General features: G+C 54.1%; 2 protein-coding genes across 5 annotated transcripts; both read left to right on the top strand.

Moving 5' to 3' along the window:
- Positions 1–1,271: 1,271 nt before the first annotated feature.
- LMBR1L (limb development membrane protein 1 like) lies at positions 1,272–14,147 on the top strand. Of its 4 annotated transcripts, none has more exons than XM_059935825.1 (17): positions 1,272–1,655; positions 5,194–5,278; positions 6,357–6,390; positions 7,443–7,582; positions 7,771–7,874; positions 8,516–8,642; positions 9,165–9,233; positions 9,371–9,435; positions 9,789–9,861; positions 9,955–10,038; positions 10,134–10,210; positions 10,774–10,851; positions 11,002–11,075; positions 11,310–11,400; positions 11,484–11,550; positions 13,182–13,343; positions 13,556–14,147. In XM_059935825.1, exons 1-17 carry the CDS (start codon positions 1,584–1,586, stop codon positions 13,765–13,767), a joined length of 1,614 nt encoding a protein of 537 aa, XP_059791808.1. In that variant the 5' UTR covers positions 1,272–1,583; the 3' UTR covers positions 13,768–14,147. The 4 variants fall into 4 exon arrangements, with proteins under 4 accessions (XP_059791808.1, XP_059791809.1, XP_059791810.1 ...); XM_059935826.1 differs by lacking the exon at positions 13,556–14,147 and adding an exon at positions 13,451–13,535; XM_059935827.1 differs by having other exon boundaries at positions 1,273–1,655; positions 13,546–13,698.
- A 1,786-nt stretch (positions 14,148–15,933) lies between these two features.
- On the top strand, positions 15,934–20,370 carry DHH (desert hedgehog signaling molecule). Its single transcript, XM_059934578.1, has 3 exons — positions 15,934–16,442; positions 19,175–19,436; positions 19,700–20,370. Exons 1-3 carry the CDS (start codon positions 16,140–16,142, stop codon positions 20,323–20,325), a joined length of 1,191 nt encoding a protein of 396 aa, XP_059790561.1. The 5' UTR covers positions 15,934–16,139; the 3' UTR covers positions 20,326–20,370.
- Positions 20,371–22,058: the final 1,688 nt, after the last annotated feature.

Here is a 22,058-nt window from a genome sequence, read left to right as displayed (position 1 = left end):
TAGAGATAAAAGTACATGCCCTGTTTCAAGAGTACAGAATTCATTTGTTCATTCTGGCCCCTGACTCTTGCTCAGATAGTAACGGGACACAGTCTAGTCCTTTAGAATTGCGCTCTTATTCTTCAGTGGGGAGCTTTGCAAAACTCAGCCCTTCTTTTAAGTTTCCCTGTACTGCTCCCTCCACCTTAGAGGAAGGGTTTAACTTCATGAAGGTGGGACTTCCCAAACAGTACATGTATCAAGGTCACAGGAGGGTAACTTGCATCCCTTGTGACAACCTCTCACCATTTTCTAATCTCTAAAATGCTAATCATAATACCTTTCCCTGGGTAAAATGAGATAAAATCTATAAAGTGAGTGGCACATAGTAGGTGGTCAGCTAATGTTTGACTCAGCCCATGATCCCCTGTGGGCATTTCCTCACAAAGTTTCAGATGGATATTTCTATAGTTTCTTATCCACTTTTCTTTGGTATTTGTTCTAGCATACACTAGGGCTCCCACAAAAGTGACTGGGTGAAAACTCCGTGGCGGCAGTGGGTTCCTCACCCCACAATAAACACTTTCAGAAAATGCTACTACTCAATGGAATATTACTCAGCCATAAAAAGGAACGAAATTGGGTCATTTGTAGAGACGTGGATGGATCTAGAGACTGTCATACAGAGTGAAGTAAGTCAGAAAGAGAAAAACAAATATCCTGTATTAACGCATATATGTGGAATGTAGAAAAATGGTACAGATGAACCAGTTTTCAGGGCAGAAATAAAGACACAGATGTAGAGAACAAACGTATGGACACCAAGGGGGGAAAGCGGGAGGGGATGGTGGTGGTGGTGGTGGTATGAATTGGGAGATTGGGATTGACATATATACACTAATATGTATAAAATAGATAACTAATAAGAACCTGCTGTATAAAAAAATAAATTAAAAAAAAAGAAAATGCTACTACGGGCCTTGTGTTACTGAGCAGTGGTACCTTTCGGAACCCTATGGTGCTGTCACATCCCACCTGGATGGCCTGATCCAAATGGCTTATTTAACCAAGGTCACACTCGTTGCTCATCAACTATGGGAGGTGAAAAAGTCAGTTGCTTAGTTTCAGAACGAGCACCGGTAAGCCCCAAAGATCCCGCCTCTTTCCACGGGGCGAGCCTATCAGCGTTCCTCTAGTGAAGAGCGGCAGCTCCGTAGGAGCCAATGAGTTCCGCTCTCTGGAATGATCCCGCCCATCCGTTGTGTTGTCACTCTGCCTCTAGTAAAATAGAACCGGGACTTGCGCTTCCTCTTAGCGTGCCTATCGGCGGGTGTCTGCGTTGAAACTCTACGGAAGCCTGACCTTAAAGGGAAGGGAGCAGCGGGGGGCCGGGGCCCTTTAAAACGAGGCCCGCGGGTGCCTGCCCCTTTAAGGGAAGGGCGTCCAGACGACAGAATCTGAGCCCCAGATTACTCTAAGTCTCCGTCACAGGCTGCAAGAAAAGGCTCCTTCGCTGGGTCCGGGTGCTTGGCGGCGGCGGTTTCATCCCCGCTGGTCCTCCCCGGGCCCGGAGACACCCCCGCCCCAGTCATGCTGAGCAGAGTATGGAAGCAGCTGACTACGAAGTGCTATCCGTGCGAGAGCAGTTATTCCACGAGAGGGTCCGCGAGTGCATTGTGAGTGCGGGACCCGGGCAGGAAGGGTAGGACCAAGTGGGGAACGGGAGTCGCGGTAGAGGGAGAGTCCGGGTCGGAGTGAGACCACCTGCGCTCAGAGCGCCGGCAGACCCTGCTTGGTCCAGGGGCGAACGACGAAGGGCCCCGGTCCGACCAGTGCTCGGGCTGGCGAATCCCTAGATCGGGTCAGCTGGGTAGCTGCGCGATAAACAAAGCCGATCGGTTTCCGTTCTTCCCACTCTACACGCCCCTCCCCCCCTCCTGTCCCCCACCCCCACCCGTGTTCGGAGTGCAGGTCTTCGTGTGTCTGGGAGTCTGGTGAACCTGCCGGTTTTAGTCAGATGGTCGGAGAGGGATGAGTTTGGCTGGGGGAAGGCTTATTTGCACTTACCCCTCAAACCCAAATAATGTTTGATGAAGGGGAGACGAACAGTGGACTTTGGTGGGTTTCCCACTTTAGAAGAAAGTATTCTTGCTGAGGTGGATTCTACTGTGTAGAGATGGAGAACAACTAAAGTTTCCCCTTCTTTTCCTCCCCCTTATTGGTATTTGTTAGAAATCCTGCAAGCCGAGTTTCCTAGCTTCCCAGCCATTCAGGGATTTCCTGTGAGTGGTTTTCCCTGGTGCTACAGAGGGCACCTGGCTGCTTTCCTTACAGCCTCACTGCCACCTAGAGTAACAGCTGAAACTGCCACACAGCAAGGGACTCCTTGCTTCTGGGCCAGGGGCACCCAGTGAAGTTTAGGGGATTGCATCTTTCTCAGGCCTGCTCTGAACTCTCATCTCTCTCCTTTCTCCTCTGTCTCCTCCCTTGGAGCTCCCCAGGGTAGCCCTCACCCCCAAATACTAAAGGGAAAGGGAAAGGTTTAGAAGAATAGAAGTTAGTGAGTGGAGAACCCACTGATGGGGTCATCCTTCATTTTTCTCAGACTTGGCTCTAGTCTGCCCTGGGCAGCCTCAGATTGGAGGAGGGCTAAAGTGAGCCACGGCATTAACTAGGTCTGCCCTTATCTGTGAGGACTGAAAAGTAGGGAGTGTATCTGTCCATGTGTAGAACTCCAGATCTGCCTTCAGGAAGCTTTCCTTATGTGTTTCTTAGTGGAGAGTTCCACATGGCAGGGTTGGGCATATCATGGAGGCACACCCAGGCCTTGAGACAGTGTAGAGCCAGAGACCCACATTCCTAGAGAACAGGGAGGGATGAGACCTTGGACAGAGAAGCAGCCTCCTGGCTGTCTCCCTCATCCTTTAGTCCCATTAGTTGAGGACATCAGTGCTGGCCAAGGGCAGCCTGAAGGCTTCTAGTACCTCCCCCACCTGGCTCCAATCCCCTGCTCTAGAAAATGACCTAGACTCTGCTGGAACTGCATGGAACTGCGTGGAACTCCAGTCTGACCTTTTGAGCCCTCCCACCTTCCTGCTTATTAAGCAAGCCCAGGGCAGAGCACTAGGCAGTAAAAATCTTGCAGTTACAATCTGAGTGGCTCATTCTACCCTACTTCCCTGATATTAAAAGCTACAGTTTTGGGGCTTCCCTGGTGGCGCAGTGGTTGAGAATCTGCCTGCTGATTCAGGGGACACGGGTTCGAGCCCTGGTCTGGGAGGATCCCACATGCCGCGGAGCAGCTGGGCCCGTGAGCCACAACTACTGAGCCTGTGTGTCTGGAGCCTGTGCTCCGCAACAAGAGAGGCCGTGATAGTGAGAGGCCCGCGCACCGCGATGAAGAGTGGCCCCCGCTTGCCGCAATTAGAGAAAGCCCTCGCACAGAAACGAAGACCCAACACAGCCAAAAATAAATTAATAAATTAATTAATTAATTTATAAAAGCTACAGTTTTGTCCTGGACCCTTGGTTCTTCTGGGGTCTATGGCTTCTCTCTTTGCATAGATAGCTGTGTGCAGATTCCCTGTAGGGTCAGCTCCTCTTGGGGACTGGAGCACCTATGAGACTGATTCTGCCTTCTTTTTTTTTTTTTTTTTTATATTTATTTTTGGCTCCGTTGGGTCTTCGTTGCTGTGTGCGGGCTTTCTCTAGTTGCGGCGAGCGGGGGCTACTCTTTGTTGCGGTGCGCAGGCTTCTCATTGTGGTGGCTGCTTTTGTTGCGGAGCACGGGCTCTAGATGCGCGGGCTTCAGTAGTTGTGGCATGTGGGCTCAGTAGTTGTGGCTCCCAGACTCTAGAGTGCAGGCTCAGTAGTTGTGGTGCACAGGCTTAGTTGCTCTGTGGCATGTGGGATCTTCCCGGAGCAGGGCTCAAACTCGTGTCTCCTGCATTGGCAGGCGGATTCTTAACCACTGCGCCACCAGGGAAGTCCCTGATCCTGCCTACTTCAAACACAATAAAATCTCAAGATTCTCTGGCCCTGGTTGTGGAGCCAACCTGTCCAGTGGCTCCTCCCCTGGGCAACAGCAGCTTACTTGCGGTAGAGTAGGGATGCATGCATGTGTAGAATAACCTGGCCAAGTCCTGCCATAACTGTCCATTGGAGGACTAGTCACCCAGGGGCATGGGACAGACCCTTTGAGGCCTACCCTGCAGTTGGAAATCACCTTAGGTAGGGACCAGGGATTGAAAGCTTTTAAAGGGGCTGATGCCAGCTCTAGAAACTTCATAGATGTGGGGCCCCAATTAAAACCTACTATTGGGCTTCCCTGGTGGTGCAGTGGTTGAGAATCTGCCTGCCGATGCAGGGGACACGGGTTTGAGCCCTGGTCTGGGAAGATCCCACATGCCACGGAGAAACTAGGCCCGTGAGCCACAACTACTGAGCCTGCGCGTCTGGAACCTGTGCTCCACAACAAGAGAGGCCGCGATAGTGAGAGGCCCGCGCACCGCGATGAAGAGTGGCCCCCGCTTGTCGCAACTAGAGAAAGCCCTTGCACAGAAACGAAGACCCAACACAGCCAAAAATAAATAAATCAAATAATTTTTTTAAAAAAACCTACTATTAAGGACAGGGCATCAAAGAGGCTCTAGTTTGGCCCAGAGCAGACCTGATCCTTCAGGGCCCCTGAATAAACAGAGTAGAAGCCCTGAGTTGGACTAGGAACATGATTCCTACTTATTTTCTCCTAGAGCTTGGATCAAGGTGGGAGTGGAGGAAGAGGGGGGTGGAGCACCAGGACAATGCAGACATCCCCTTCTTCCCCTCAAACCTGCTTCCTTTTCCAATAATTTGCTAGGAGTAAATTCCCTCTGGTTCTGTGGCCTGTTTCAGGTGTGTGGATATGTGCATCTCTAGGAGTCTTCTCTGACAATTTACCAACCAGGGTTCAGTTGGAACTATTTTTTTCCTAGGAAAAAACCCTTGTAGAGCTGGGCATGGTGCTGTTTTCCCAAGTGCATGGGACAGCCCCTGTCTGATGCTTCTTATAGGCCCCTGAGGCCTTGAATAGAAGGAAGTACTGGGGAGAAAGATGGAACCCCTGGAAGTATGGAGCCTAGTTTTGGGAAAGTGTCCCTGTGGAAGAGAGAGGCCATTGGGGCTGTGAAACGTGTGGGGCTTAGAGCTTCTCATCTCTCTCGCACTCTGCCACAGATTTCAACACTTCTGTTTGCGACACTCTACATCCTCTGCCACATCGCCCTGACCCACTTCAAGAAGCCTGCTGAGTTCACCACAGGTACCTGTGACTTCCCTCCCTTCTGCCTGCCCTCTGCCAGTGTTCCCGTTGCCATGGCACCAGCCTCAAGGGAAGAGGCCTATGGTGCCTGCTGGGAAAGGAGAGGTGGTTGTTCTGGAGCCTCTGCCTCTTCTGCCTCCCCCGCTCCACAGTCAGAGACAAGGTGGTAGAGTGGAAAGTCTAGATGGAAGTCCCTCAACTAACAGAGCCACAGGGCAAGTAATGTAACTCTTATGACCCTCAGTTTCATCCTCTACAAAATGAGCCTAACAGTCTCTACCCAGTCCACTGTCATTGTGTAGACCAAATATGATGGCTAATGTGAAAGCTCTCTGTGAACCTAAAGCAGGCAACTGCAGGGTGAATGTTATCATGGGCACAAGCTCTGTCATCTCCTCTCCTAGTGCTCCTATACCCAGGACCAGAGACCTCCCTGACCACTGGGGCCCCAGGACCTGGTGATGGTGACCTTTCTCTTGGTAGAGCGTTCAGATTAAAGCTTTCTGTAGGCATTGTGTGGTTAAGGAGAGGGACACACTTACCGCAGTTCCTAGCTCCAGCCCGTCCAGATCTTCCTGTCCTGGCCTGAACCTTTCCTCCCCTCCAGACGGTTTTATGCGCCCTCAGCCAAGAAGGCAGCTAGTCCTCAGTGTGATTTCCCTGGGGACTTTCTCCATGATTCTCCCCTCCCCCCCTGCCCCCACCACTGCCATTTCCCTTTGCTATACCTAGCCACTGATGTAACTAACCTCACAGACCAGTCATTCATTGTATTTGCGGCTTACAGAGAGGAACCTATGATGGAGGAGAGCTGGGGAAGGAGGGAAGTGGGGGAATTTCTGGTCCATACTCTCTCCACCTGGGACCATTGATTTTTAAGCTGCCACCCTGGCCAGAGAATAGGTTGTGGGGTTCATAGTGTGAGCTCTCCCAGGGCCTCCTGTCCAGCTCTGCCTCAGTGGGCCCAGGCCCTTCTTTCAGGAGGCAGGTGGGAGCAGGAGAGCACACTGCAACACAGATGGCTCCCAGAGCTGCACACTGATGGCCTGCCTCTTCCCCATGCCTCTGTCTTTTGTAGCGGATGATGAAGATGCTACAGTCAACAAGATTGCGTAAGTGTCGTTGCCTCAGCACCTGGCACTAGTAGCCTTTAGAAGCTGGGATCTAGTGAGGCCCCTGGAGCTGGGGGAGAGTAAGGTGTCAGAAGAGAGAGTTTCTGCTTCTGCCCCATTTCTGGCTTCTTCTGGCTTTACGTTATCCTGGGGATGCTTGGAAAAGCTGCTGTTCCTGTCTCCCTGGTTAGGCCGGGAACTTCAAGCAGCCTCTTGGCCAGGAACTCTGAAGCCTCTCCTGCGGGCCTGAGTCACCAGAAGTGGCTCCAGCTTGGCTTCACTTCCCAGCAGCCACTGGAGAGGGAGTGAGGTGGGGATACAGACTGATGGAAATGGCAGGGGATGGGGAAGGTGGAACCCCCAAAGGCGGGGCATGCTGAGTTCTGAGAGGATGGCCCTTACTCTAGGCTGTTATTATTCACTAGCACCTAAAGAGAAAAATATAGAGATGACCCCTCTGATTCAACAGACAACAGATTAAAAGGCAACCCCCACCCTCACCTCCCATGGACCAACTAGATAATTGTCCCTTCTTTTCAGCTGATGCAGCCCAGGGCACAGGCCTTGGCTATGGAGCTGGGTTTCAACTCCCCTTGTCCCCCCTTTACCTTAGTACCTTCACATAGGGCATAGCCATATGGGGTGACCCTGCCCTGTCCAGGCTGAAGAAGGCAAGCTCAGAAATCCACTTCCCTGAGTTGAGCAGAGAAGTCAGGCCCCTTAACTTGGCATCATGCCTGGCACACCCTATAGGCAAGTGCGGGAGGACCACATTCCTGGGGGCAGTCTGGGCAAGTGACATGGCAGGTGACCAGTTTCCCATAAATGCCTGAGGTGTTCCCATCCCACATGCCAAGGCTTTCCTGGAGGTAAGGGCTAGGGTGGGGAGGCAGTGGGTAGAGCCCCAGCTAGACAGCTCTTTCCCTAGGTCTGTCACTGCTACAGCTGGTTCTAGGAGAAGTCACAAGTGCTTGTGGGGATGAATGGGGCTTCTTGGGCCCAGGGAAGTGAGTGTCTGAGCTAATCAGAGGCACTACCCCTTCTCTGCCCAGGCTCGAGCTGTGCACCTTCACCCTGGCAGTCGCCCTGGGTGCTGTCCTGCTCCTGCCCTTCTCCATCATCAGCAACGAGGTGCTGCTCTCACTGCCTCGGAACTACTACATCCAGTGGCTCAACGGCTCCCTCATCCATGGTACATCGATCCTGGTTGCAGCTGAGGGTGGGGATGGGGAGCAGATAGGGTAGGGGAGACACAGACAGCCTGGGGCTAATCAGTCATAGAGCACCCCATCCCTCCCGCCTTCCCTGCCACATGGTCAGCCCCCAGTGGGTTGGGGTCCCCCCTTAATGACCATCTCTGCTTCTCATTTTTTGCTCTAGGCCTCTGGAACCTCGTTTTCCTCTTCTCCAACTTGTCCCTCATCTTCCTCATGCCCTTTGCATATTTCTTCACTGAGTCTGAGGGCTTCGCTGGCTCCAAAAAGGTGAGTGGGGGAATGTATCAATCAATCTGTGCAGACAGGAGACAGAAGTCCACTGAGGTGGTTCAACTGAAGAGATTTTAATGAAGAGACTATTTGCAGAGGTTTAATCAGCATTAAGGAGCTTGAGGCACTATTGACAACAGGAAGTCATTACCACCCCTAAGCCAAAGGAAGACATAATTTCTGGAACCCACTGATAGTGGAAGCTGGGGAAGTGTGGCCACCCAGGAGAGGAGCTAGTGTCAAAGGGGCCCAAGGTGGGAGGAAACACAAAAAAATACCCTGGACTCTTTCTCTTCCTACCTTCCACTCTCCTGCCAGCCCTTCCCATTGGGCAAGGTGAACAGGAAACCAGAGGGCAAAGAGCTTATGTGACACAGACCTCGGGGTCAGCCTCCCAGGGCAAGACAAGGATGGAGAAGGGATCTGGGGAGGGGGATTGCAAATGAAGAATATCCAGTAGAGGGAATGATCCCGGACTGTGGGGTAGGAGGACAGAGTGACTTAGGAGAATAAGAGGGAAACGCCCTCCGCTGCCTCCTGAATCCGGTCCTCTCTGGTTCCCCAGCCAAGCTGCCATCTCTGCCGTCTCCTTCCTTCCCCACACTGCCCCCCCCTCCACCTACTGCCTCCTCCTGTAGGGTGTCCTGGCCCGGGTCTACGAGACGGTGGTGATGCTGATGCTTCTCACTCTGCTGGTGCTGGGAATGGTGTGGGTGGCGTCAGCCATCGTGGACAACAATAAGGCCAGCAGGGAGTCCCTCTATGGTGAGAAGGCTAGCTTCCTCCCCACCCTCCAGGCTGGGTGACTCTTCAGCTGGCTGGTGTTCCCTTGCCTGGACCAACTGTATCCCTCTAAAGTGGAGAGGTTTGGGACCTTCTCCCTGAGACTGAAGTTTCAAACTGATGGATTTCAGGCCAAATCCAACCTGTACAAGTGTTCCGTTGGGCCCAGGCAATGATTTATAAAAATGTGAGTCCATTGAAACGGGGAGATTTGACATTAATATCCAGGTTTCTGGCTTTGCTTGACAAGGTTGAGGATCTGGCCACACTAGGCCCCAGTGCCTTGGGCCAAATAGTGGTTGTGCCCTTTAGAGAGGGCTTAGTATCTCCAGTTTGCTATGGTCTCTTGCCACTCCCTCTTCTGCTGGCCAGCTTTCCTCATTTACATTACTTTCCTAACCCCTATAGGCTTTTGTGTTGTGCCTTTGCCTAGACTCTGAGGCCTGTCATCCCCCAGTAAGCAGGAGGAGAGAGACGGGCTGATGTACTTTTTTTTACCCTTAGACTTCTGGGAGTACTACCTCCCCTACCTCTACTCCTGCATCTCCTTCCTCGGGGTCCTGCTGCTCCTGGGTGAGTGTTCAGGACCTGGGAGGGAATGGGTAAGGTCCTCAGGCCAGAGCAACCAGGGTGGAAGACGGAATGGAAGGGTGGGTAGGGGAAGCGGTAGAGAGAAGGGTCTGGCAGGTGACTGGCTCCTGTCCCCACAGTGTGCACTCCGCTAGGTCTCGCCCGCATGTTCTCGGTCACTGGGAAGCTGCTGGTCAAGCCCCGGGTATGTAGTGCTCCTTGTCCTTTGATCCTGCAGGGCGGGCTTCCTGCAAAGCTGGAGCCAAACAATGAAGCAACCCTACAGTTGTGCAGCACACACCTTGCAGAGGGCCACAGCCTTTGCTGGCCCCTGTATCCTTGACCCTCATCACCTGGAGCTGGTCACCAGACATACAAAGCAGAACACAAGGCAGTTGGGAGGGACTGGATAAAGTTGCTGGCCACAGGGTGGTGAATGAGGGTAGGGGAAGGAATAGGACAAAGGAGCCCTGAGATGAGCAGGGTTCTCCTGGCGCCTTTGGGATCAGAGAGCCTGTGACAGTCCATCCCTCCCTTCCCCCCCCCCCCCCCCCACAGCTGCTGGAGGACCTGGAGGAGCAGCTGCACTGCTCAGCCTTTGAGGAGGCAGCTTTGACCTGCAGGATTTACAGTGAGACACAGCTCTTCCCAGTTGGGATGGTGAGCGTGGCTAGGGCAGGGCCTGTGCAGGACTTGGGGACAGCACCATCTTCTCTGCCCTCAGATCCCACTTCCTGCTGGCTGCCCTTGGACATGGAACTGCTGCACAGACAGGTCCTAGCTCTGCAGACACAGAGGGTCCTGCTGGGTATGTGGGTTGGTAGGCACTGGGATGCCTGCTTTCCCCAAGGAGAATAGCGCCTCATCCTAGGCCCTTGCTAACTGCTTCCCATCCCTGCACAGAGAAGCGGCGGAAGGCTTCAGCCTGGCAGCGGAACCTGGGCTACCCGCTGGCCATGCTGTGCTTGCTGGTACTGACGGTACGGATACCAGCCTTGGTGGGGGTGGGAGGTAGTAGGCCCTTGAGTACCTTAGGCCTTCTCAGGGAGCAGGGAGGAGATGCAAGGACCTGGTTATCATCAGTAATAGTAGTTGTCTCTCAACGAGTATCTACTTTGTGTCCCGCCTTGTGCTGAGCACATCAGTTCCCATTTTGTAGATGACGAAACTGAGAAGTTAAGGAGTTTGCCCAAGGCCACGCAGGGCCTAAGCAGTTATGCAGGTTTGCTCTGGGGTGAAAATAAGGGTCGAAATCCAGTCCATCCCCCCATTTGCTACATCCTGGACTTGGGAGTAAGTCTTATTTGTCTGGAGGAAGAGGTATATTTTTCTATTTGGCCTTTTTGCAATCCTTCCATCTGGAGAGGGTGCATCTTATAATACCCTCAAAGGTGCTCTGTTGCTAGCATCAGGCTTCAGGAGGTCCCACACAGCTAACTGGAAACTGAAAATGTTGGACCAGAGTGTCTGCTCTGAACATTCAACTCTGGATACAACCGTGGGCTGGGACAGGGATGGGAGTCCATGACCTTGCCTCACACAGGGTCTGTCTGTGCTCACTGTGGCCATCCACATCCTGGAGCTGCTCATCGATGAGGCTGCCATGCCCCGGGGCATGCAGGTACTGGGCTGCCCTCTCACCGTATCTTTTGGGGAGGGCCTAAGAAAGGCCGGGTGAGGGGGCAGAAGCTGAGGCCAGAGGGTAGGCTGGGTGCAGGTGGCACTGATGATGGTGGGGCGTGCTGCACAGTGACACTGCTCCGTCTCTCAGGGTGCCTCCCTGGGCCAGGTCTCCTTCTCCAAGCTGGGCTCCTTTGGTGCCGTCGTTCAGGTCGTACTCATCTTGTATCTTTCTGGAAACCCACCTTTGCCTCTCCTCACCAAACCTGTCTCCTCTGGGTTGCTGGGCAGAGCTACAGTGGGAGTGATAGGGAAGGGGGCAAGACTTGGCTACCCCGGGGTTCAGAAAGAAGGAAAAGACTTGATTTGAAAGGAGCGCTGGGGGAGAGAGGTCTGTTCCCTTTGAGATGAGGCATTAATCCTTGGGAGCAGACCAGTTCTTCCCTAACCCAGTGACAGTTACCTTATGGTTTCCTCGGTCGTGGGATTCTACAGCTCTCCACTCTTCTGGGGACTGCGGCCCAGATGGCATGACACAGCCATGACGCAGGTAGCTGGCCTGGGGGGCGTGCCTGGGCACTAGGTGCTGGCAGCTCTGCTACCCTGACCTGCCCTTTCCTTACTCCCACCCAGATAATTGGGAACTGTGTCTGTCTCCTGGTCCTAAGCTCAGCACTTCCTGTCTTCTCTCGAACCCTGGGTAAGTAGCAAAAGGAGGTAAGAGAATTGGCTTTTTTTGAGTACCTATGGGTACTAAGCAGACACTTTATATTCATGCTCTCTCTAATTCCCACAACAAACCTATGAGGAAGGGTTATCTCCATTATACAGATGGAGAAACAGAGGTTCTATAAAATGCTATGCTGAGCTTCAGGGTAGTGTTGGTTCAAAGCTCATACTTTTTCCATTTGCTACAGCCTCCCCTACTTACTTCCATTTTTTTTTTGGTGGAGAAGCACCACTTTCCCCCAAATCTTCTTTTGCAGTGGATCATCTGATAAACAGTTCTTTCTTTTTCTGTGGCATGAGGGATCAACCCTCGCCCCCTGCAGTGGAAGCACGGAGTCTTAACCGCTGCACCGCTGCACCGACAGGGAAGTCCCAACATTCTCATTTAAAACACAAAAAACAGGGACTTTACCGGCGGTCCAGTGGTTAAGACTCCGCACTTCCACTTCAGGGGGTGTGGGTTCCATCCCTGGTCAGGGAAGTAAGATCCTGGCTTGCTGCGCTGCGTGGCCAAACTAAGATTAAAAAAAAAAAAGAAAAAAAATGAGAAACAGAAAAGCTAATTGATTTACCCAGAGTTATACAGCTAGTTTGAAGCAAAGCCAAGTCAGGCTAGAACCTCTGTCTCCTGAACCCCAGTCCAGTGCTTTTTCTACACGCTGGGCATCAAATAACATGCTCAATTCTTCTCCCATCTTTAGCTATGATCTAGCATTACCTGGTGAAAATGTTCAAAAGTGTAACTGGTTCACCCAAGGTAGCAGGGGAGTTGCATAGGTTCCCCACCTCCCCGCCATCATCATCCATATACTGTACATGATTTAGTATTTAAATCAGTTCTATTTGATTCTTAAGTTCATATTCTCTCTACTCTACCATTTGTACTTATGCCATGGTGATTTAGGAAACTTGGCCTCTGGGTCCACCAGTTAGTTCCTTTAGGTTGGATGCTGGTAGGAGTATTTTTTAAGTGGGGGGGGCAGGGCTCCAGAATTTAAATTTATGATGATTATATTATTATTGTTAGGGGCTCGGTAAGTGTTGGAATAGTGCCTGGCACATATAGTGCTTTATGTGTGTTGTCTCATTTAATTCTCCCAGTCCCATTATTTTCTCTACTTTATAGTTGAAGAAACTGAGGCACAGATGTTTAAGGAGTTTGCCCCAGATCACACAGTTAGATAGGGTGGAGTTCGGATATGAACCAAAGCAGCCATGATCAGAGTCAGAGCTCTTAGCCTCCGCACTGCTCTGTCTACTGAAAAAAACATTTGGTGACCTGCTTGTTGGCTCCTGGCCCAGGAACAAGTAGCAGGCCCAGGATGCTCCTCAGGACTCCTGGAGCCAGAGGGGACCCCCCATGGGAGGAGAAGATGCCAAACTCTGGAAGCGAAGTTAAAGCAAGCCTAGCTGCTGACACTTTCTTCAACAGCTCTGAACTGTCCCTGAGACAGAGCTTGGGAGACAGGAATAACTAATGAATAGAAGCCAACCTATCAGTTGCAGTGTTGAGATGTGGCCACCAGGAGGCAGCAGAAAGCTGGGCTCTGAGCCAGGGAAGGGTTGGGGAGCCTACGTCCCATCCTGGCCTTTGTACTTCAGGGCTCACTCGTTTGGACCTTCTGGGTGACTTTGGACGCTTCAACTGGCTGGGCAATTTCTACATCGTGTTCCTCTACAACGCAGCCTTCGCGGGCCTTACCACTCTCTGTTTGGTGAAAACCTTCACCGCAGCTGTGCGGGCAGAGCTGATCCGGGCCTTTGGTGAGAGGGAGTGGGGGTGAGGCTGGTAGGGTGGTTGTGGGGTGGAGCCCTCTGGAACAGTGGTCATCCCAACAGGGGAGATGGCATGCTGTCTGCTTTGTTTGCAGCATACCTCATCCACCCATTCTGTGGCTTGGTTGTCTTATCCCTGAGGACTGAACCCATACCCCGCTTTTGACAGCCCACCCTGCCTCTTCCGCAGGGCTGGACAGACTGCCGTTGCCGGTCTCCGGTTTCCCCCGGGCATCTAGGAAGACCCAGCACCAGTGACCTCCAGCTGGGGGTGGGAGGGAGAAAACTGGACACTGCCATCTGCTGCCCAGGCCTGGAGGGGTGCCCAGGGGTGGGTGGACCTCAGGACCTGGAATCTGAGAGGGTGGGTGGAATAGGGGAGCTGAGCTGTCTGCACTGTTGCATCATCTGAGCCAGAGTTTGGGACCAGGCCCCCCTGCTTTTCCAGATTTAACTGTGGGCCCCAGCGTGAGGTGGGGCTGGGTGGCTGGGCCTGGCTCCTGGTCCCAAATTCGTTTACACGTCAATCTGCCTCACTGCTGTTCCGGGCCATGCCCATAGCCATGTTTACATGATTTGATGTGCAATAGGGTGGGGTGGGGGCAGGGGAGGGACTGAGCTGGGGGCAGACTTGGGAGGCAGATTGTCTCCCTTGCCTCTGGCCCAGCAGAGCCTAAGCCCTGTGCTATCCTGGAAGAGCTATGGACCACTGGAGAGACGGGGGAATAGGGAGGAAGAGACCACAACCATCAGCAATAAAGTTGATCCCAGGGTTTGCTTTGGTTTTTTAAAGGGTCTGTCTCTGTGTCTGTTTGAACAGCTTTGCTCCCACCAGTCCTGAGTCTACAGAGAGAAACAGAGGGGTCCTTCCAACCATCCTTTCCCTTCCCCTCCATCCGCATCCTCAGTGACCTTTGGGGACTTGGGTCTGGTGTTAGACCATACAATTAGGCAGTGGGAAGCTCCTCCTCCCTTAGCCTTCCTTAAAGCTGGCTGGTCACCTGACTTTTCCCTATGCCCAGGCCTTTTTTCTGTGCCTTGGTTATTGGGGGTAGGTGGGCATCAGTGTAGGAATGGGATAACATCCCCCTATATAATATCCCCTTCCCCCCTACACCAGCCCTTTCCTCCTTGACCTGCCTATTGGATGTAGAGTAAAAGAAGTGACTGCCTGACAAGGGTTTATGATTCTCAGAGAAGAACCTAACTCCATCTTTCCCGAGGCTATCAGTGCCTTGAATACTCTGCAAGCCCCACTGCTATGTTGGGGGTAGAGGCAAAGTTTCTGCTCATGGTTATGTAGATTGTACATTGCACAACTTCTAGGGGCACCATTCACCTCACAGTCACTGTATGTATAGTTACTATGACTTTTCTTGCAAATGGCAATCAGGTGGCTTGAGGAAGGGCTGCTTTTTTCTAATGTACACAAAGTTCCTGTGCATGCTAGCCATGGAGCTGAGTGAGGAGCGAGTATGGAATACAAAGAAAAAAGAAGAGTGTAGTTGCCACAAATACTGGCTGAGCACCCTGCTATAGGCCAGGTGCTCAGCTAAGATTGTGTTTAAGTTTGTGCTTAAGAACTGCTTTGTGTAGTAAGGGTGACATAATTTTAATACCATACCACAATGGATGGCAGTTAATTACTGGTTCTCAAGGAAACATAGAGGTCCAGTGTCAGGACATCAGGGAAGGTTTCTTAGAGAAAGATTTCTAAACGATAGTAGATTAATGGGTGAAGTGTTGTTGCAGGCTCAAAGCCTCTGAGATGAGACCCGAATGGCTCCAGGGGGTGCAAAGAAGGAGAAAGATAAAGAGGTGACTAGATGGAGGGTAAAGGGAAGAGATCATTAGCCTGTTAGAGACTATGACTTTAAGTACCCACTGCCCTCCAGCAGTTTCCAATCCACAAGTTGGGTGTTTGGCAAGGATAAGAGAGGGGACAAAAGTTTGAAGTCCTAAACCAGACTATAGCTATGAAGCTCTGTTCCTGATTCTGGGGAAGCTCCCACCAGAAGACTGCAAAGCTACCAGGGAAAATGGTCCCCTGGTATCCAGCCCTTCCAGTCTTGGTTACTGCTAAGGAGGAGAGATGGAAGTGGGGGAGGTTGGGGGAGGACCACAGAAGGGAGGCTCTGGTTGTGTGCCCAAAGGGCTTGGCTGGCCTTGGGCAGAAATTGGATCCCATAGCTCCTAGGTGATAGCGGGGGACATGGCCTGCTAGGGTAGGCTTGGGGAGAGCAAAGATCCAATTCGAGTATCAGAGGAGGGTGGTTTGGTGCCACACATAGGCTTAGAGGTAGAGGGATGCTTATCCAGGCAGCCAAGGACTGTACGGCTGTTAGAATTTCCTAGGCAGGTGCCTGCCTGGTTTCCAGGGTGGTGGAAACGAAGTGGACCAGCGGTGGCCGACTAGAGCCCCCGCCCCGGTGGTAGGGGGCGGGACGGTCCTGGGAGAAGGGCGGGGGGCGGGGCCAGGGGCCACTTAAGGCGGAGCCCCGGCGTTCTGGCAGAGCCGGAGCCTGACGGCAGAGCCCGGCAGGGTTGGCACTTACCCACGACCCCCCTTCCCTGCTATGATGGCCGGTCAGTAGCAGGTTCCAGACCCCCCGGAGGTATGTAGGCAGAGCTAGCGGCAGCCAGGTGTGCTGAGCCACAAGAGCTCTAGGGCGCCCTGGGGGCAGCTCTGCCTGCTGCGCTCTCTGGTGCAGGGGGAGATGCCCAACTGACGAGCGAGCTGGTGAGGACAAGAACGTTCCCTTTTGGCCCGAGTCCGCTGCATCCATGGCGCTGCCGGCCAGTCTGGTGCCCCTGTGCTGCTTGGCACTTCTGGCGCTGCCGGCCCAGAGCTGTGGGCCGGGCCGGGGGCCGGTTGGCCGGCGCCGCTACGTGCGCAAGCAGCTCGTGCCGCTGCTCTACAAGCAATTTGTGCCCAGCGTGCCCGAGCGGACCCTGGGCGCCAGTGGGCCGGCCGAGGGGAGGGTGACAAGAGGCTCTGAGCGCTTCCGGGACCTGGTGCCTAACTACAACCCCGACATCATCTTCAAGGATGAGGAGAACAGTGGTGCAGACCGCTTGATGACCGAGGTAAGGAAGGCCTCTCCCCACCTGCTCGAGGGCACCGCCAATTTCTCTGCTCTCCTCCGGCAGCTGGCGGAGGGGACGGGGGATGGTGTGAGCTGGACTTCATCTATAGAGACCTTGATCTCAAGGACCTACCTACACTCCTCACCCCTCACCCGCCCCCCACCACCAAAACACACACACTCACACACACACACCTCTGCTGGCTGTACTGAGTGATCAGGAGGGATCCAGGGAGAGGCTGCATGGGGAGGGGGAGAAGGGACTAGTGAGAGTGAAGCTGGGAGAGACAGGGAGGGCGGGGAAAGGAGGATGGCGGCAGGCGAGACGGGAAATGGCTGAGGCGTGGACCGGGGGTCAGCTACCGAGCCAGGCAGGAAGGGCTGGGGTGAGCTGGGGGCCAGGAGCTGGCTAGGCAGCAGACAGAAAGCTCTACCCTTAGCCTGGCTCCTGACCTGATTGTGTTAAAGCTCTGTGGGCCCAAAAGACTGAAGGGGCTGGGAAAGGGGTGACCAAGGGTCAGGTCATCAGGCCATCTACCTGAGGAGGGGCTGGGCAAGAATTGTCTTTGGTGCGGGGGAGGCATCCCAGAACCAAGTAAAGCTATTCTAGAGTCTAAACGACTGTCCTGGAGTGAAAAGTGATCTTTGATGGGAAGAACAGATGGGCCCACCTGAGAATCATAGGGTTCCTGTGTCCCTCAAACTCAGCGTAGCTCAGGGACTTTCCTTGGAATTAAAGGGTTAAAATGAATTCAACTACCATGTATTAAGCATCTGCTGCAAACCAGAACCTAACCAACCTAGGGTGAGGTGTGAAGGACCACCTCTGCTCTGTGATCTCAAATGTCAGAGCTGGAAGGAAACTTGGAGGTCACATTCTTCCACCACCCCCCCTCTGATTTTTACATCTGAGAGCTGGGCCCCAGGAGGAAAAGTGATTTAATCAAAATCTTGAAACTAATTAGTGGCATGCCTGGGACTAGAATTCAGGACTCCTGATTCTAAGTCCTATACACTTTCCATTACACCACCTAATTGTGTATGGAGTGGGGAGGTGGGGGGGAGAGGGAGGGGTACGGATTTCCTCTGATTAACTGCCATAGTTTTCCAGGTTACTTTGTTAGGAAAACCTGTCCAGGGGAGAAAGAATTTCTTCTTGCTCTTGCCCTGAAGCATTCCTCCTACCCAGAGATTGGGAAGGGGATACTCCTTCCCTCCTGGCCAGGGATGGAATATCCTGGCCCTTTCCTCTGGTTTCCACCTGCAGCAGAGGGGGCAGAACAAGGGATAGGCCCAGGAGAGGCTCTGACAGGCCTGGGAACCCCCCTCGGTCCTGCTTATCTCCCACACCCTGGCTGCAAAAGGCCTCCATTGAGTTGGCTCTGCACTGGGCTGCTGCCCCCGCAGGTCAAGGCCTCAGGGCCTCCTTAGGGGACGAAACGACAAAAAGTTGGAAGGAGTTACCACTTTTCCTGTCTTCCCCCTCCCCTCCTCTCCAACCCTGCGGAGGTGTAGAAGACTCGGGAAGAAGGGCAGGGGGGAAACGTCCCTCTGGCAGTTAGGAGAAAACCAAGTCCGAGGAGAGGTCAGAGCGGGGAGAAGAAAAGGAAGCTGTCCTCTCTGTGCCTCCTCCCGCGAGGTCCGTGCTGTGGTGCGCGCCAAGGTCTCCGGCTCCCAGACTGGAGCGGCCGAGATAACCATGGTCTCACTCCCCCGGCGCAGGCTTCCAGCCGCTGCTGCTTTTCCTCCTCTCCACTCCCACCCTGCAGGGGGCCCCCCAGATCCGCGAAAGGGCGGCTCGCGTTATTCTCAGGTGTTACTCCCACGCCTTTCTGCGCTGCCTCCGGAGCAGAGACGGAGAGATGGGGGGCTCTTAGGGCTGGCGGAGCCTGAGCTGGAACTGGGAGGGCTGGCCGCGCTGGGGGAGGGGACCCGGCGGGCCGGAGCAGGGATGGGGGGCGCGGCTTTCTGCCCTTTCCTCTCCCTGAGCCGGGGCGGCTGAAAAGCGCCTTTGTGGATGGAGCTGCTGAGTCCGCTTCTCCCGGCGCGTCCCCGGCCTCGGCCCGGGATTCTCGCTCGGTTAAGTCATCCGGGAGAATGGCCATTGTACTTCGCGCAGCCCCCGCCACCCCAACCCTTTTTCCAGCAGCCTAGATCCCGCACGGCTTCGCTTGGGCACCTCTGTGGGGGGCACTCGCACCACGAAAGGGTTAATGCTAGGGGCTGAAAGGAGGAGGAGGAAGGAAGGAAGGAAGCGATGCCCGGTGCCAGGGAAGGCAACGAAACAAAAGATGAATCAGGCTGAGGGAGGGCAGCCGGGGCTTGGGGCGGGGTCCAGGCCAAAACAGGGGCTCCTCTCGCGGAGCCGGGCTGCTCAACCCCTCCCTGACCAAGCTTACACCCGCTCTTTCCACTCTTGCCCTCTCCCAGGTTGAACTGAGGTCCCAGAACAACTAGGGATGAGGGGCGGAAATTAAAAGTGGGGGAAAGAACTAGGTTTGGGCGCTCCCTCTTGATCTCAGGGGTGACCCCACAGTTCGCCAACGACGCTCTGGAGAGCATAGATTAGCGACTACACCCATTCAGATTCTCACTTCCTCAGGACACTCAAAATCTGGGAGGGACTGGAGGGGTGTCGGGAAAGCGAAGAATTAACCCGCCCGTCCAGGTCGCTTTAGCCCCCATGCTGGTGGTAGTGGTACCGAGGAGACTGACTCCTTTATTCCCCGCCAGCGTTGTAAAGAGCGCGTGAACGCGCTGGCCATTGCGGTGATGAACATGTGGCCCGGAGTGCGCCTACGGGTGACCGAGGGCTGGGACGAGGACGGCCACCACGCTCAGGACTCACTTCACTACGAAGGACGTGCCCTGGATATCACCACGTCCGACCGCGACCGCAATAAGTATGGGTTGCTGGCGCGCCTGGCAGTGGAAGCCGGCTTCGACTGGGTCTATTACGAGTCCCGCAACCACGTCCACGTGTCTGTCAAAGCCGGTACAGTATGGGGTGGGTGGTGAGGTCCCTCCGGGAAACTGAGGGTGCACAGCCCTGTTGCGACTCTAGGGGACACCACGCGGGCGTTAGTGTTGTAAACCCCCCTTCCATTTCTGCCCAGGTTAGGACCAGATCCGTTGGAACTTGCATGTTGTTCCGGGACTGGTGAGGTCTGCGCTGGGCTTGACCCACGTCTTTGACAATCTGTACTAACATTCTAGAACTGGTCTCCATTCAATCCTCTCTCTGCTTGTCCCCTCCAGATAACTCACTGGCGGTCAGGGCAGGCGGCTGCTTTCCGGGAAATGCCACCGTGCGCCTAAGGAGCGGCGAGCGGAAGGGACTGCGGGAACTGCACCGCGGTGACTGGGTGCTGGCGGCAGACGCGGCAGGCCGGGTGGTGCCCACGCCTGTGCTGCTCTTCCTGGACCGGGACTTGCAGCGCCGGGCCTCTTTCGTGGCTGTGGAGACCGAGCGGCCCCCGCGCAAGCTGTTGCTCACTCCCTGGCACCTGGTGTTCGCCGCTCGAGGGCCCGCGCCCGAGCCAAGCGACTTTGCACCGGTGTTCGCGCGCCGGCTGCGCGCTGGGGACTCGGTGCTGGCGCCAGGCGGGGACGCCCTTCGGCCTGCGCGCGTGGCCCGAGTGGCGCGGGAGGAAGCCGTGGGTGTGTTCGCACCGCTCACAGCGCACGGGACGCTGCTGGTCAATGATGTCCTGGCCTCGTGCTACGCGGTTCTGGAGAGTCACCAGTGGGCGCACCGCGCCTTTGCTCCTCTGCGCCTGCTGCACGCGCTGGGGGCGCTGCTTCCGGGCGGGGCCGTCCAGCCAACTGGCATGCATTGGTACTCTCGGTTCCTCTATCGCTTGGCGGAGGAGCTGCTGGACTGAGCGCTCCAGGCATAGAAACCTCGTGGCATCCGCCTAAACGGGAGTGTGCGGGCTGAGATCTGGGGGTGTGGGCAGCAGACGATGCTGATTGGGAGGGAGGGAGGGATAGGGAGAAAAATGGATGCGATGGTTTAGGGGCAACCTCTAACTGAGAGGTTGGGTCCTAGGTAGGTGGGGTTGATGATGGGTACTCGTCGACGAGGACTGTTTCTCCTCTTCTTCCCCAGTGCCTCAGCCCCACCCGATTATTTTATTTTATTTTCTATTTATAAATTGTAATATAATGATCTGCTTGCCCCGCCTGGCAAGATGAGGGGCTGGGGCACGACGTTAACAGTTATCTGACAGGGGAGCCAATCTGACATCTGACATTTTCCTACAAGTGGGCTAATAAAAGGAAGGCTTCCAGGAGCTTATTGGGAAAGATCTCTATTCAGATGGTGATTTACCTCCAGATTGGGGGAAGGGGGTATGGAGAAAGGGAACCATACTTTACTTCCCATTCCCCAGCAGGTCGTCCCACCCTGCTTCCTCCTCTCAGAGGAGACATCCCAGTCGACCAGCAACAGAGACCAGAAGAGTCTGCCCTTTTCTAGGCTGCTAGTTCTTTTTCCCACCCAGAGAGGACTAGCATTCTGCCCACATGTTTGCATACCGACTGTTGGAGGGACCAGGGTTACCCAAGGAACAAGAAAACCCAAAAATGTCCTTTTTCTGTTCATAGGGGCTCCAAAGGTGGCTCAGGCCACTGTGGGTACTGATACTTAAAGAATTCTGACCCCCAATTGTTAGCCTGCAGTCCTGGTCCCTCCCTCAAGAATCACCGTAATCCCCATCCTACTCTGGTGTAAGGGGTCTACATGGGGCTGATGTTTTTTGGGGGGATGTAACTGGACCAACTGATGACTCATGGGAATCCCTAGCTAATTCATAACTGATAGTCCCCACACACTCTTGATCAAGAGAAAGAACCTGGACAGAGAGCTAGAACCTATCCTTCCTGATGGGCTGAGCCCAGATGTATGGGGGTAGAGGGGGCATAGGCTCTCCAAGCAAGGGCACATAGGAATTAAAACCTGGGCCCCCTTCCTGATCAGCTGTCCTGGTTGTTGTTTCTACTGGCTTCCTCCACCTTTCCCCTCTCCCCTCTCCCATTATTTCTAGCTCTGCTTTCCTGGACTGGGTGTTTCTGGAACCTCTGGGTCCAACGCAGCAGACACCTGGAATCCAGGCAGGCAACTGCCCCTGAGTTAGGAATGGAAGCTCCGAGGAAGTTGGACTGCACTGGAAGGAGAGTGTCAGGGCCTGGGGGATGGTAGGGGTTGGCGGTACCACCAGGAGCCCACCCTTCCCTGTAGCGGCTATGCTCTGCCTGCACAGGGTCCCTGCTATATACTGCCCTCTAGTGGCTTTCAGGATCGGTTCCCTTCCCGGCCAAAGGAAAAATGCTGCGCAGAGGGTGGACTGGATTTGTGCAGAGGAGCCTTCTTCCAGGATGCAAGAGATGGTGGATGGTACTTGTTAAGCTGCCAGGGCTGAGCCACATGTGTCAGGGGCTGACGAGGAGCCCACCTGCCTCTCATCTGGAAAGTGGCACTTTTGTATCCCTTGCGCCTGGTTTAGCTCTGTGGCTCCTGGAAGCTGGAAGTATAGTTGTAGCCTGTAGTATTCCAGATTTCCAGAAATCTGAGTTGAGAAGCACTGCTTCAAGGTTCAGGTGACCTTTTTATTGC

Source organism: Balaenoptera ricei, chromosome 10 (genome assembly GCF_028023285.1).
Source record: "Balaenoptera ricei isolate mBalRic1 chromosome 10, mBalRic1.hap2, whole genome shotgun sequence".
Taxonomy (NCBI): domain Eukaryota; kingdom Metazoa; phylum Chordata; class Mammalia; order Artiodactyla; family Balaenopteridae; genus Balaenoptera; species Balaenoptera ricei.
Note: the sequence above shows the minus strand (reverse complement) of the source record. Positions and strands in the feature narration are given on the sequence as shown.

What these genes read in the sequence shown, in the direction of transcription:
- LMBR1L (XM_059935825.1), top strand. Translation starts at nt 1,584, where the DNA reads ATGGAAGCAGCTGACTACGAAGTGCTATCCGTGCGAGAGCAGTTATTC. An exon ending in AGAGGGTCCGCGAGTGCATT is followed by an intron (nt 1,656 to 5,193) that starts GTGAGTGCGGGA and finishes ACTCTGCCACAG; the next exon opens with ATTTCAACACTTCTGTTTGC. An exon ending in GCTACAGTCAACAAGATTGC is followed by an intron (nt 6,391 to 7,442) that starts GTAAGTGTCGTT and finishes TTCTCTGCCCAG; the next exon opens with GCTCGAGCTGTGCACCTTCA.
- DHH (XM_059934578.1), top strand. Translation starts at nt 16,140, where the DNA reads ATGGCGCTGCCGGCCAGTCTGGTGCCCCTGTGCTGCTTGGCACTTCTG. An exon ending in CAGACCGCTTGATGACCGAG is followed by an intron (nt 16,443 to 19,174) that starts GTAAGGAAGGCC and finishes ATTCCCCGCCAG; the next exon opens with CGTTGTAAAGAGCGCGTGAA. An exon ending in CCACGTGTCTGTCAAAGCCG is followed by an intron (nt 19,437 to 19,699) that starts GTACAGTATGGG and finishes TGTCCCCTCCAG; the next exon opens with ATAACTCACTGGCGGTCAGG.